Source organism: Saimiri boliviensis, chromosome 6, assembly GCF_048565385.1.
Source record: "Saimiri boliviensis isolate mSaiBol1 chromosome 6, mSaiBol1.pri, whole genome shotgun sequence".
In the NCBI taxonomy this organism is placed as follows: Eukaryota; Metazoa; Chordata; class Mammalia; order Primates; family Cebidae; genus Saimiri; species Saimiri boliviensis.
In genome coordinates, this window is record NC_133454.1 from 42,712,919 (window position 1) to 42,728,754 (window position 15,836).

Here is a 15,836-nt window from a genome sequence, read left to right on the forward strand (position 1 = left end):
GTGAGGGTTGCTAAGAAAACTACTCTGCATTCTCTTAGGTAAAGTATCCTGTGGTGTTGTGGTAATTATAATAATATGTTAATTTTTTTCTAAATGGTCTTCAAATGCTTGATTAACCCATAAAGTTCTGTTGCTCTGAAAATGAAGAGTAAAGGTACATGCTGGCTTTATGGTTCAGCTGCAACTTCTTGGGTATCACATGGCCACACAGAATATATCCAAAGGAAAAACTATCATTTCAACCTAAGATATCAGTAGAAAGGATAAAGTCAAGTACAATTGACTTTTCAGATATTTCTATGAATGAAACTTTCTGAACAGAAGTTTCTTCATAAATATTTTTAAAGGAGAGTAAATTTAAAATTATTCAAGACAACTGCATAGGAAGTAACAAGAATCGGAATAGGAGGTGTGCCAAAATAGCTAAGACTCTATTGAATGACCAGAGAAAATATGCCATAGAAAAGTAACTTAACTACACTACTAAAAAAAACTGAAAGAAAAATATAAAGACTACATTGGCATGAAGTTTTTTTTTATCAGAAAAACAGAGTATGTAAAACTCCAATTACCTACAACTATATAACTAATGAAATTTACATAAAAAAGTAAAAAAGAGGTACACCAAAATGTTATCAATGGGTGTTTCAAGGAATTAATAAAAAAACAGATGGTTTTTATTAGTGTTCTGCATTTTCCAAATTTTTCATAATTGTAATTATATAATTTAAAACAAGAAAAAGGATTCAATAGCAAATTGAAAAAAATACATATGATTAAATGTCTACAGTATCCAGCAAAAGAAATATTTTGGGAAAAAAATGAAAAGAAAGAAAATAAATTAAACTGGATGCTCCAGACAAGAATGTTTAGAAAGGACATAAAATGTGTCAAATGGCACAATAATTACTTTACAAATCCCATCAGTACCAGGATATTAAAGAAATGTATGAGTCCTACCTATTCCCTTTAAAATGATTACATGCCAATTTCTGAAAGAAATCTTCCCTGTCCAATCAATCTTTTCAATGCCCAAGGCCCATTACTTTCTGTTACATCACCATGTTCCATTTGGTTCACAGAAATGGAGAAACAACAATGTAATTAACAACTAATTTGTAATTTGAAACAAAATATGCCAAAAGACAATAAATGGCATATTGAAACTGCTAAGGAAGAAAACACTTTCAATCAAGAATTTTCTATCCAGCAAAACTATCAATAATGAAGGTGAAATAAAGGCATTCCCAAATGAACAAAGAGTAATAGAACGTGTTGCTAGATATACAAGATATACCAAAGGAACATCATCCAGTTGAGAGACGAGGCATGAATACTAGGGTAAGAATGAAGAACACTGGAAATGCTAGATATAAGAGAGTATACGAATACACTTGAATATATTTTCTAATTCCTTTAAAAAAACATATGTAATGTACATAATAATTGTTATATATTTTATGTATATATCACCTATAATAATTACAATTATTTTATATAATTGAATTTATAACATGTAAAATAATACCACAAAAAATGCAACAGAAATAGTTGAAGATTTTAATATTCCATGCTCAATAACTAAAATAACAACTAAAGAAAAGTATCAGATTTAAAAGACTTAACACCATCAATCAGTTTAACCTGACATTTATAGAGTACTCAACTCCAAAACAGGAAAATACAGATTCTTTTCAACTGCGTATAAAACATTATCCAGGATAGAACATATGCTGAATAATAAAACAAGTATTTATAAATTTTAAAGGATCAAAATTGTTTAAGGCATGTTCTCTGACAATCATGAAATTAAACATTAATAACATAAAGAAATTTGAAAAAAAATCAAAATTTTTAGAAATTAAACAGCATAATACCAAGTAACCAATTTGTCAAAGAAGAAATCACAATAAAAGTCAGAAAATAATTTGATTTAAATAAAAACATACACTCTATAGGTTAAAATTTATGGGATAAATCTAAAGCAATGCTTAAAGGAAAATTCATTATTTAAGGGACCATATAAGAAAAGAATATCTTTTGAGTATCTCAACTCAAAAGTTTCTGCATTTAAAAAAAAACTAAAATAAGAGTAAATTAAGGCTAAAGCAAGAAGAACACAAATAATAGACAAGTGGGTGAAAATCATAATTTTTTAAAAAAAGAAAGATTCTGTTTCCTTGAAAATATTAACAAAATTGACAAATCTTTATCAAATATTACCAAGATAAAATAAGAAAAGGATAGGACATGAATTATCAAAATCAGGAATGAAAGAGGAGACATCACTAGCTACACTAAAGAAATTAAAAAGATAATATTAAAATATTATGAACAACTTTATGCCAACAAATTAGATAATTTAGATGAAATAGACAAATTCACAGAAAGATACAGATTGCCAAAACCAACTCAAGAAGAAACTGAAAATCTGAGAAGATCTGTAATAAGTAAAGTAACTGAATTGGTAATTTAAAATTATCCCATAAAGAAAAGCCCAGGTTCAGATGGTTTCACTTGTTAGTTTTATCAAACATTAAAAAAAACAGTGCCAATCTTACACAAAGTCTTACAGAAAAAGATGAAGAGTAAACACTTTCTAACTCATTATCTGAGGCTAAAGATGTGACCAAAAATATTTAATGCTATGGACTAATATTTTCTGTAAACATAGATAGAAAAATCCTTAACAAAGTATTAGCAAACTAAATCCAGCAACGTGTAAAAAAGTTAATACACCAGAGCCAGGTGGGGTTTATGCCAAGATTTTAAGTTTAGTTCAACATATGAAAATTTGTTATTAATTTTCATATTAACAGATATCAATAAGGGGCAAAACCACATAATAATCTTGATACAGAAAATAGATTTGACATAATCCAACACCCACTCTTAATAAAAAGCTTCAGCAAAGTAGAAATAAAAGAGAACTTTCTCAACCTGATTAAGAACATCTACGAACAACCACATGCAATCTAATACCTATGGTATTATCAAATGCTTTTCTCCTAACTTCAGAAAAAAGCAAGGATGTGCATTTTTGCCACTTCTTTTCAACATTACAATGAAGGTTCTAGCAGGTGCAATAAGGCAGGCAGGCAGGCAGGGAGTGAGGGAGGGAAGGAGGGAGGATGAGAGAGGGGGGTAAGGAGGGGTGAGGGAGGGAGGGAGGGAAGGAAGGGAAGGAAGAAAGGGAGGGAGAGAGGAAGGGAGTGAGGGAGGGAAGAAAAGGAGGAGAGGGGAGTGGAGAAAAGGGGAAGGGAGAAAATAAACAAGTTAAGCTCTCATGGCATATACAAAAATTACCTCAAAATGTATTCATGAACCTATATGTCAAGCTAAAGTTACAAAAACTTTTGGAAGAAAATAAAGAAGGGAATTTCTGTGGTTTTGAATTACACAATAATTTCTTAAATCCCATAACAATACCATAATCTATAAAAGAAAATATTGTTTATATTACTATTTAAACTGCTAAAACTTGTTCTTCAAAGGCAGTATCTTTTAAAGACAATATCATATCTAGAATGTGTATTTTTAACACAGTTTATTAATAGGAAAGCAAACAACAATTAAGTATGGGCAAAATATTTTTCTAGACATTTAACTAAAGAAATTATACCAATGACTAAAAAGTATAAGAAAAGATGTTTACCACCTTTAGTCATCAGGGAAGCATAAATTAAAACCTAAGACACCACTTTGCACTCATTAGAAAGGCTATGATGGGCTGGGTGCGGTGGCTCACCCCTGTAATCCCAGCATTTTGGGAGGCCGAGGTGGGCAGATCATGAGGTAAGGAGATTGAGATCATCCTGGCTAACATGGTGAAACCCCATCTCTACTAAAAATATTTTTTTAATTAGCCAGGTGTGGAGGCATGTGCCTGTCGTCCCAGCCACTTGGGAGGCTGAGGCAGGAGAATCACTTGAACCTGGGAGGCAGAGGTTGCAATGAGCCAACATCGTGCCACTCCACCCCAGCCTGGGTGACAGTGCAGAGACTCCATCTCAAAAAAAAGGGAAACGGCATAAGTTCTTTGAAGAACAGTTCAGCAATATCTTTTAAAACTAAACATAAACTTATTATATGATGCAACAATTCTTGTCCTGTAAATAAGCTCAGGAGAAATGGGAATATATCCACACAAACTCTTGTATGTGAATGTTCACTGCAACATTATTCATGATAACCAAAATCTGGAAATAATCCAATGGCTATCAACTGGTGAATGGATAAACAAACTGTAGTGTATCCATGCAACGGAATACTGTTCAGGAAAAATTAACAAACTGTTGATGCATACTACAATATGGATAACTCAAAAACACGATGCCAATCCAAAAAAAAGAGAGAGGCAACTAACTGTAGGAAATCTGTAAGCAATGTCTAGAAGAAACAAATCTATAGAGATAAAAATAGGCCAGTGGTTAGAGGTAGGAACAGGAATTGACAGCAAATGGGTACAGGTTTGGGGGTGATACAGTTTTCTAAAACCACACTGTTGTCATAGATGTACTATTAAATACATTTACTAAAAATTACTGCACTGTACACTTACCAAAAATGTACATATGAACAAAGAGGGAACCATCAAAAATGAAGAGGTAGGCAACACATTCAAAACATGTATTTTTTTCACTAAGACTTAAAGCCACTGGCTAAAACAAAATGATTCTAATTTAAACACAAAAGGAACAGTTAATGGAAGATTCTGTATGATTTTTAACCAAAGGGACCGATTTTTCTCCCTCAGAACCTACAAACCTTTAATAGAACTAAACAAAATCTGATCTCCAATAGGAGGTACCTCCTGTTATATTCAGGGCTACAATTTTCTTGTTAACAAAAATTAAATACAGCAAAATAAACACTTAAAACCTATAGATGATTATTAGGAATACATAATTTATCATGTAATCATGTACAGTCTCTTCTGACTGTACAAAATAAAGTAACTACACAGGAACAATGCCATTAAGCCTCCTGTGTGGTTCATTAAAAAAAAAAAAAAAAAAAAAAAAAAAAAAAAAAAAAAAAAAACCAGCAATTTTAACACTGTACTATTTTTTTAAACCCAGAACCAGCATGAACATCACTAATATCTGCATCAAAATATCAGTTTCTCAAATCTACTTTAAAAGGCAATGATCAGGCAGCAAAATTTCTATATGCCAAGAGTGTTCAAGTTGAAAGCCAAATTAAGAATACAATCCCATTCACAATAGCTACAAAAAAATAAAATAAAATAAAATAAAATAAAATACCTAGGAATACACCTAATCAAGGTAAAAGGTCTATGTAAGGAGAACTACAAAATACTGCTGAAAGAAATTTTTGTAACACACAAATGAAAAAGCATTCCATGTTCATGGTTTAGAAGAGTAAATATGATGAAAATGGACACACTCCCCAAAGTAATCTACAGATTCAGTGCTATTCCTATCAAGATACCATTATCATTTTTCACAGAACTAGAACAAAGCTATTCTAAAGTTCATAGGGAACCAAAAAAGAGCCCAAATAGCCAAAGCAATCCTAAGCAAAAAGAACAAAGCCAGAGGCATCGCATTACCTGACTTCAAACTATACTATAAGGCTATAATATCCAAAACAGCCTGGTATTTTTACAGAAACAGATACATAAACCAGTGGAACAGAATAAAAAACCTGGAAATAAAGCCACACAACTACAGCCATCAGATCTTCAGCCAAATTGACAAAAAATCAGCAATAGAGAAAGGACTCCCTATTCAATAAACAGTGCTGAGATAGTTGGCTAGCTGTATGCAGAAGAACAAAATGGGACCACTTGCTTTTACCATAAACAAAAATGACCTCAAGATGGATTAAAGATTTAAATGTACGACCTCAAACAGTAAGAATCTAGAAGAAAACCTAGGAAACACCATTCTGGACACTAGCCTTGGAAAAGAATTTGTTATTAAGTCCCCAAGAGCAACTGGAACACAACAAAAATTGACAAGTGGGACCTAATTAAACTAAAGAGTTGCTGCACAGCAAAAGAAATGAACAGAGTAAACAACGTAAAAAATGGGAGAACTATTCATCTAATAAACTATGCATCTAACAAAGGTCTCATAACCAAAATCTATAAGGAACTTAAGCAAGCAAAAAATAACGCTATTAGAAAATAGGCAAAAGACATGAACAGACATTTCTCAAAATAAAACATAAAAGCAGCCACCAAACATATTTAAAAAAAAGCTTAACATCACTAACAGAAAAATGCAAATCAAAACCACAATGAGATACCATCTCACACCAGTGAGAATAGCTATTATTAAAAACTCAAAAACAACAGATACTGCTAAGGCTGTGGAGAAAAGGGAATGCTTATACATTGTTGGTGGGAATATAAATTTGTTCTGCCTTTGTGAAAAACAGTTGGGAGATTTTTCAAAGAACTTAAAAAGAGCTACCATGCAACCCAGCAAACGCATTACTAGTTATATATCCAGAAGAAAATAAATTATTCTACTAAAAAGAAACTGCACTCATATGATTATTGCAGCACTATTCACAATAGCAAAGACATAAAATCAATCCAGGTGTCCATCAATGGTGGATTGGACAAAGACAATGTAGTACATATATATGGAATACTATGCAACTATTTAAAAGCATGCATAGTTGGATGCAGCTTGAGGCCATTATTCTAAGCTAACACACACATGAACAAAAACCAAATACCACATGCTCTTACTTAAAAGTGGGAGCTAAACGTTGGTACTCGTGGACATGGAGATGGCAACAGCAGACCCTGAAGACTAGATGGGGAAAGAGGGACAAAAGCTGAAAATCGATTGGGCATTATGCTCAGGACCTGGGTGAGGGGATCAATCAAACCCTAAACCTCAGCATCATGCAATATACTTGGGTAACAAACCCATACATGTGCCCACTGGATCTATATAGAATTCAAATTATTAAGAAATAATAAATTACATTAAAAGAAAAAAGAGCAATGATCAGAGAGCAGTTCTAGAGAAATGTAAGCAACACACAAATTAAAAATAATGGTCTCGTTCATACTTACAGGAACAGAGTGAACCCCAGATAATTTTCAACTAAGTCATGTCTCTGTTTGGCTAATGTATAGAGAAAGCTTTAATGTCAAGCTGTTCAGCACTAAAACTAAAGTTCAATATTAAATATTATTATCTGAACGAAAAATAACTGCTCACACTTTCTCAAATTAAATTAAATTTGAAGTCAAATAATGTATTCTTGACAGCAAAATGAAACTTGTCTTTCAACAGTTTCATTATGGTATGGTAACATTAATAAATATGTTTAAAAACTTTTCAATCATCGCCTCAGAAAAAGATGGGCAACTGTCTACAAAAGATAAAAGAGTATTTTGAAAACTGATTTGGCCACAGAAAACCAGATATTTCCTACTTTATTCTTTGAAAATTGTTTCCCGGTATTCATTTGTGGTTTCTAATCAATAAGACAAATGAGAGCATATTTCAGGGAATTAAACAGAAATGTGCTTTTGTAATGTTTTTCCTCAGTTCCAACGCTGAGAACAAAAGTGAAGATGAGTAACAATGCTATGGCTCTGTCCCTGGGATGGTGTATTTCAAATGTTGGGTTTCTTCCAAGGTGTTATTAAAGTTCTCTGAAGCGTTGCTACTAAAAAAAAAAAAAAATGTCAAAAGAACTCATGTTATTTATTGTTTCTCAAAATTCATTACTGCTTCAGGTTGTGTCTAAGTTAACACATCCATTTTATTTTGAAAGTCACTGCAAAATGCTCTGATAAATGAACATAAAAGACCTTAGTAGATACAGGTAATGAAAACTCGATTCCAAACCTTCATGAATATGACAAAGAGACCAGAGATTTTAAAATGATGAGAGTATGTAAATAAAATGCAAATCCAAACAGAGCACCTATAGAACGTATTACGAGTGGTCTTCTAGTCTTTATTAAGGAGGCAAGCAGCAGGGACCAAGGCATATTTTGTGAAGATGTTAGGTGAGATCAATATTTCTCTAAAATTATCAAACCTACTGATATCTGGTGCTATATCATATAAGGCAGTAAATGAATAGGGGACTAGATAGGGAGAACGTTATAGGTGGAAAGAAACACTAATAATAATAGGAGGTGCAGCAATAATGAACATTTATGCAGTGCTTAACCCTGGGGTCAAAGATGCTAAGAATTGTACATGGATTATGTCATTTAATCCTCCCAAATAACTTTGAGGTAGGCAGCCTAAACTGTCAGAGAATTATTTTAACTAATTCTTGATGACAGATGAGCTCTTCATGGTAGATAAGTCCGATTCTCCCCACCTGTCTTTTAAAATGCATCTGAATTCACTGAAACATAGAGATGAAAGACAGCTTCATGCCAAGGTGTGGTGGCTCACACCTGTAATCCCAGCACCCTGGGAGGCCAAGGTGGGTGAATCACCTGAGGTCCGGAGTTTGAGACCGGCCTGGCCTACATGGTGAAACCCAGTCTCTACTAAAAACACAAAATTAACCATGTGTGGTGGTGCACACCTATAGTCCCAGCTACTTGGGAGGCTGAGACAGAAGAATCGCTTAAATAGGGGAGGCGCAGGTTGCAGGCTGCAGTGATACTGCATCACTGAACTCCAGCCTGGGTGAGACAGAGCATGACTCCATCTCCAAGAATAAAAATAACTTTTAAAAAAAGAAAGAAATTTTCATGATCAATTGACCTCATATATATGTATATATGCTAAGTATGATTTGTAAAGGAGTAAAAATATTAATTTGTCTAGGTTCATTAATTTCCAATGTATAAAACAGAGGCTCAAACATTAAAAAGGTTTACTAAGATCATGGTTGTCAGAGATACCTCTCTCTCAGTCTGTTGGTATTTCACCACACATCATGACCTTAGACGGCAGAGAAGGAAGCCATGTGCTATTAATCTGATTTCTAAGAATGTTATTCACAAACAAGATTCACTCTATACATAGAAGCTTTGTAATTCATATTAGTGGGTTACGTTTACATTGACTAAATATTAACCTGCAAACTGCTCAGTAAGCTGCAAAAAAAAAAAAAATCTCAAATTCACCATAATGTCCTGTAATTCAAAAGATCTATGCAATACATTTCCAAATTCTCAGAACAATATTTGATGTAAATGGGGCAAAAGAGATAAACAGTGCAAATTAACATGAATTAATTCAGTCTTTATTCTCTATACTGAATCTGCTGCACTTTTAAAAAGCAACTAATTCATTCATACATAATGTTTGACATCTGATAAGGAAAGAAGATGATGAATGGAAGTTGAGTTTAGGGAAGGATGAAAACACAGGAATACTATAAGGGGGAAAAGAAGAAAACAGAGAGGGAGAGAGAAGAATATGTGAGGCATGGATGATCAGTTAGAGAAAATGTAGAGGAAACTAAGAGGAATCAAAGCATGGTCAAGCCATCTGGAAGAGTTTTTTTCTAACCTCAAGACTATTGAAGCCTGCTACTGATTACTGTATCAGACGCCCCTAGGTGACATTCTTGCTTCTGATGACCAACCCTTGCATCTTTACAGCTCATTACAGCAAAACCAAGATGCAAATACTTTGGAGGCTAGGACAATGGCTTTCCATTCATTTCTATCTCACAAAACTGCTCATGAGCATTTTCCACCTCTAGTCATGCAATTAACCTGTGACTGACAACAGAAAATCACAAAGCTCATGATTTATCAAAAGCACTGCAGTTCAATCTGCAAATGTTTAACTGTCATACAGCTACATGATTAGCTCTTGATTTTTTTTTTTTATGGCAGAGGTAGTGTTTCATTGGTATTAAATGCACAGACAAAATAGTTCAATTATGAGAGCCTTCAATGTTAGAATAAGGAATAAACATAAGTCATTTTAAAATTGCATTTTCTTATAAAAGCTAACTAAGAAATTAGAGACTTCAGACAATAGAGGTATACATTAATGAGAAGAGCTATTAGGGGGAAAATAATAAAGATCAAAGTCAAATTTATCAACAGAAATACAATTTTTACATCTGACTTTTCTTCTTTCCATGTTGTAATAAATTGTAAATTTGAAGACTGATGACATACTAATTGAAAAATATTATTTATCTGGTAAAACTGTACATGACAACTTCACTGACCGTAGTTTCAATTTGGGCAAACGTAACCTCCCAAATGTCCCATTCTGTCAAACTCAGGTCAGTAAGCAGAAATAAATATAAGGATGAGTTGATTTCTATCCTTATTTTAACTGAAAATCCTGCCTATTGCTTTATTTTTAAACTGCTACTAACATGTTTAAATGATAATTGCATCTCCTCAATGAGCACAGTTCCTTATTATTGGAATTGGCAGGGGGCCTTGACATTTGAGTCATCGTTTCATTATGTCTATTTCTTACTCTGGTATACAAATTAAATAGAAATACAAGCCAAATGAAATATAAGGGGGAAAAATCTGAAGCAGTAATTTTACAATGAATTATTTTTTCTCAAATCTATAAAATATACAAAGCGACAACACTGATAATCATATATTCTAGTTCAAACATATGTCCAAAAATACCATCGTCAATTTTAAAGGCCAAAAATGTTTCAAATTCTCTTAGCCAAATACTGTACTTCTGTAAAACAGAACTGATAGCTTTGATGTTCCCTAAAGAGAGAGAAAAATGTATTTTAAAGCAACTACAAATGAGAACAAAAATGCACATTTAACAAGTTTCTTCCATTCTAAAGGACTTCAAAATGGGTAATCATTGAACATAAATATATGTGTATAAATATATATATATATAAAATATACATATGTGACAAATTTTATTAAATCATCATCATATGATCAAATAGTAATAATTCATTCAGACTGAAATATCCAGATGTGCCAAACTGGAATCCAGGTCTATCCTTAAGATATTGTCAAGTCACTGAACTTATATGATAAAAAACACTGAATTCCTAAATCACCTAATTTAGTCATATTGTATAAATGAGCATCATTCTATCTTTCCCAAATAATTTTTTTGTTTGTTTTTGAGACAGAGTCTTGCTTCTGTCACCCAGGCTGGAGTTCAGGGGCACAATCTGGGCTCACTGCAGCCTCCACCTCCCAATTTCAAGCAATGCTCCTGCGTCAGCCTCCTGAATAGCTGGGATCAGAGGCACCCATCACCATGCCTGGCTCATTTTGTTGAGTTTTCAGGAGAGATGGGGTTTCATCATGTTGGCCAGGCTGGTTTCAAACTCCTGACCTCAGGTGATCCACCCACCTCAGCTTCCCAAAGTTCTGAGATTACAGGTGTGAGCAACTTTGCCTGGCCATCTCTCTCTAATATTTATTTTAAAACTTTCCATTGAACTTCAAAATTATAAAAATCATCGATCAAGAAACAACACTTCTTTCCTTTAGCCCAGAGCAACCGGTCATTTCTAATAGCTAACAGCTTCCCCCAAATGCTTGGAAATAGGCTGAACAGACAAAAAGAACTTTATTTACCCTGGTACAAAGTGTTGAAAAGCTACTCTACCAGAAACGGAATGACTCTACATTCAAATTTTCTCCTGGAAATTAGTGGGTTTTTTAAAATCACTGAAAGTGTATTACTAAACATAAAAAGTCATGGTTTATTTTTCTTTACATTTTATTATTTATTTTAATGTTGACTTTTTAAAATATGTTACCTGAGTGACAAAATGTTCATTTAAACCCAAATATTTTTAGATTTCTTTCTGGTATCTTTTCATCAATTATTTATAATTTATAACACACATTTCCCAAAAGAGATTCAAAGAAATCGACAATTTTCTGGTGTTCACTTTATTCTCTCCACTAGGGATCATGTTCTAAAGTGATGAATTTGTATTTCTTTTTTTTTTTTTTTTTTTTTTTTTGAGATGGAGTTTTGCTCTTGTTACCCAGGCTGGAGTGCAATGGCAAGATCTCGGCTCACCGCAACCTCCGCCTCCTGGGTTCAGGCAATTCTCCTGCCTCAGCCTCCTGAGTAGCTGAGATTACAGGCATGCACCACCATGCCCAGCTAATTTTTTGTATTTTAAGTAGAGATGGGGTTTCACCATGTTGACCAGGATGGTCTCGATCTCCTGACCTCGTGATCCACCCACCTCAGCCTCCCAAAGTGCTGGGATTACAGGCTTGAGCCACCGCGCCCGGCTGAATTTGTATTTCAATACTAAAATTTAAATAGAAAAGAAGTCTTGAGATAGTCAATTCTCAACTTTTAGGGAACACATTATGCTGCTTATTAAGACAAAAATAGGATGTAAACCAGATGTTCTAGATTATGAAATTTAGAAAAGAACATATTCAAAGTGAAGGTAGCTTTTAGCATATATATTAAAGATACTGCAGTCACACCCCACAATGTTGAAATGCTGTATTTCTCACAGTTTGACTATAGTCAGTGGAAATATTCATGAGTTTATATTATTAGGTTTTTAGTGAGTTCTATCATTTTTGTAATTGCTATAGCTAGTATTAATAAATGTCTTCTTTTTATATGCTGAAATAAATTAATGGAGGAGGCAGACACTATGCAAAATGGCTGGGAATTGGGCCAAATCTTTTTACATACATCCAGGGACCAGTAATCTTCTAAATGGCACTTTATGCTCTCTTGCCTAAATAATTACAAGTACAGCCAGCATGTAATTTACTGAAATAATTATCCACTCTTCTAGTTCCCATCACCCGTCTCAAGTCCATAGCCACTTACCTTGTCTTTATTTTCAAAGCCAGAAGCCTCAGGCTTGGTTCTAATCACAAATGGCGTAGATAGTCGCAGCAGGACCCTTTCAAAGGTGGCATTAATCTTTGGAGATACGATCTCAAAGCAGTCCTCAAACTTGAGCACTTTGTGAGTGTCACACCGCAGCTGCTTCCTTAGACCTTCCCCCAGCTGAAGGACTGACATGCTGGGGTCAAACATCAAGTGGAAGGGGAAGGCTCTGCAGAAGGTGTTGATGCTAATTCTGAGGTCCGCAGGAACCTGGGAAGTTCCCTGTGGAAGGTTCTTTGTGATATTAGTATTTTCACATTCTTTGATAAGGAAGGTAAGACAGCTACAATTGCCTGGGTTTGAACCATCAGAGCACAGCTTCTCATTCGCAACCTGTTCCACTTCCACGTCCAGCCGATAGATCTTCTTTCCTGCAGCCTTAATCATCCCCAGCATTGCAAACCCCACAATATGGTGAGGGTGGAAGTAGTGGAGCATGAGAGTACCTTCACGGAGCTCTTTGCATAGGAAAGATGGTGACTCCAGAGTGGCCTGTTTTCCAAAAGAAGTTCTAATGTGTTCCAACAAAGCATCAAAGCCATTAAAAAAGTCCTGCAAAGTGCCACCTACAGCTCGAAGGACTCTCTCATTCTCATGAAAGCATATATTAAAGAACTCTTCACCAAATCTTTCTTGAATTTCCTCAAACTTCAAACCTAGAGGTAAACAGGAAGCAAATGTTAGTGAAGTTTAATATAAATAATTGAATTTATAGGTTTTTAAATGCTTATCAAAAGAGGTAACTACTGAGTGAAGTGACAAAGGTTATGTTTCCTGGACCCACAAATTTCCACATAGGTTAATGCACTCAGCTCAAATCAGAAAAAGTAAACTTCAGTTCATCTTCAGGATGCTTCTAAAATGTTAATGAACAACCTTGTTGTTTGTTTTTAAATAGACTACTTATTTTTAGACCAGTTTCAGATTCACAGCAAAATTGAGCAGAAGGCACAGTTATTTCCCAAATCTCTCTGCCCCCACACATGCACAGCCTGCCCCATTATCACATCCCCCACCAGAGTGGTACATTTATTACAATCTGGGAACCTACGTGATGCATTATTATCATCTAAAGTCCATGGTTTACATTAGGGTTCACTCTTAACACTGTATATGCTATGGGCTTAAACAAATGTATAATGACATGTATACACTATTATCATCACACATAGAGCATTTTCACTGCCCTAAAAATCCTCAGTTTATCCCTTCCATCCTCCTAACTCCCAGAGCATCAACTTTTAAAATGCTGCTAATCTAGCTGTTCACCTTTCAATAGCCTTGCAGTAGTTATCACAAATTTTTCTTTTTCTTAATGACTTCCCCATTCTTCATAGAATATCCAAGTTGCCTACATATTATATCCACATACCATCCATATTATCATCTTACTTCTTATCAAAATGCATGTATTAAGTGGGAAATATAAACCAGAGAAGAAATCTATGGCACATGAGCGAAGCGAGGCATCAAGCTATCTGGTAGAAATAAAAGCCTTACATTAGAAATCTCTGGGAAAGTCATGCAGGTCAGCTAGACCTCAGGGAAAAGGAGACAAAACAGGAAAATAATAATGGTAGAACTATGGAATGATTTGCATTCTTTCATCCACAAAAGTGAGGGCAGCCAAGAAAGGAGTAGGAATCTGATGAGACAGAACTAAAGGTTGCTGTTAAGTTTTCTCCATATGTAATCACCGCCTGATGCCCTGGCAAAAGGAATTCCACCTTATAGTACTGGATATTATCATGAAAAATAATTAAGTGTGCATAATGTGTTATATAGTAATAAGAAGCAGGATCACGTGTGATCACAAGATCCACCCTTGAGGATGATCTGAGGAAAAATGAGGGAAGTTATGTGCCATGGAGGACTATAACACATATAAAAGATTTTGGTCTGCATATTAAAGACAACTTCTACCTAAAGTCATTCTATTACTTCTCCTTTAGCATTGGTTGAAATCAATATTTGTAGTTTACATATTCATATTTTCTTGCCCCATTTACTTCAACTCATTAGAAAGTTCTACATATTAGGCAGAACTGGAAAAAGACAGGTTACTTTGCTAGTGCCCTGTTAGAGTGCAGAGCAATCCGGACTGTCTACAGCTTAGTTGCTTTCCACTTTTATCATTCCCTGAGTGTTCCTCCCAACCAGAAGTGAGGCAAAAGAACAGAGTCAATAATATTATTTTTAAACTCGAGTCAAAGCACATCTAATATTATTTAAGAGGTTACTACAGAGTCTAAAAATTGTAGTAGCCAAGAAGTCATTTTGACAAAGAACTTCTTAAAAATCAATGTGATAGGAAAATGAGTAGAAAACCTAAGTAAGAAAGAGTCTCTTTATTAATAAGCATTTCATATTAATTTGGGTTTCATGGATTGGATGCTCAAGACTCGCTGAAAAAGTCACCTCTTAAGATAAAAATATCACCACTCATCTCACATTGCCAGGTAACAAGACTGCTCTTCAACATACGTTGCATTCACTAACAATAATGTCAGCCAGAATTGATAATAATAGTACTTATCTGTCCAGTTCTCTAGTGTAGAAAACAAGGTAAATAATATTCACTGCCATTTGGCTCTTGTTCTGACTGCTCTGTTGAAACTGCTTTCATAAATACTTAACCCAACATTTACTGTTTTGTCCTTATCTTACTTAACCTTGTTCACTGTTTTTCCTTTAATTTTACACTATTCATCATCTCTTCCTCCTATCTTTTGGCTTATCAAATGATACTCTCCTGGTTTGATTATCTGTCTGAACATTAATTCTCACTTCCTTCACTATAACTTCTTTCTATGCCAAATCCTTACATCACCATCACTACGTTATAGCTAGAAAACTCTAACATACAAATTAAATTTATATACACACTCAATGACAGTCCTCTCTTGCTATGAAATCTTCGAGTTATGAAATTCTTATTAAAAACTAAACATAGAGTAAATAAAAATTTCTATAAACTGACCATATATGCTAGACTACAATATTTCGTGTGCCACTGAAAACATTCCA

At 34.3% G+C, this 15,836-nt stretch overlaps 1 protein-coding gene across 2 annotated transcripts in view; it reads right to left on the bottom strand.

Annotated features, from left to right (window-relative positions):
* The window catches only part of GUCY1A2 (guanylate cyclase 1 soluble subunit alpha 2), a 325,806-nt gene that overhangs the window by 239,921 nt on the left and 70,049 nt on the right, over positions 1 to 15,836 (bottom strand). For both annotated transcript variants that reach the window (XM_039471375.2, XM_074400512.1), the window contains exon 4: positions 12,747 to 13,465. In XM_039471375.2, coding sequence (XP_039327309.1) covers positions 12,747 to 13,465 — 719 coding nt within the window. The remainder of the gene's footprint in view (positions 1 to 12,746; positions 13,466 to 15,836) is intronic.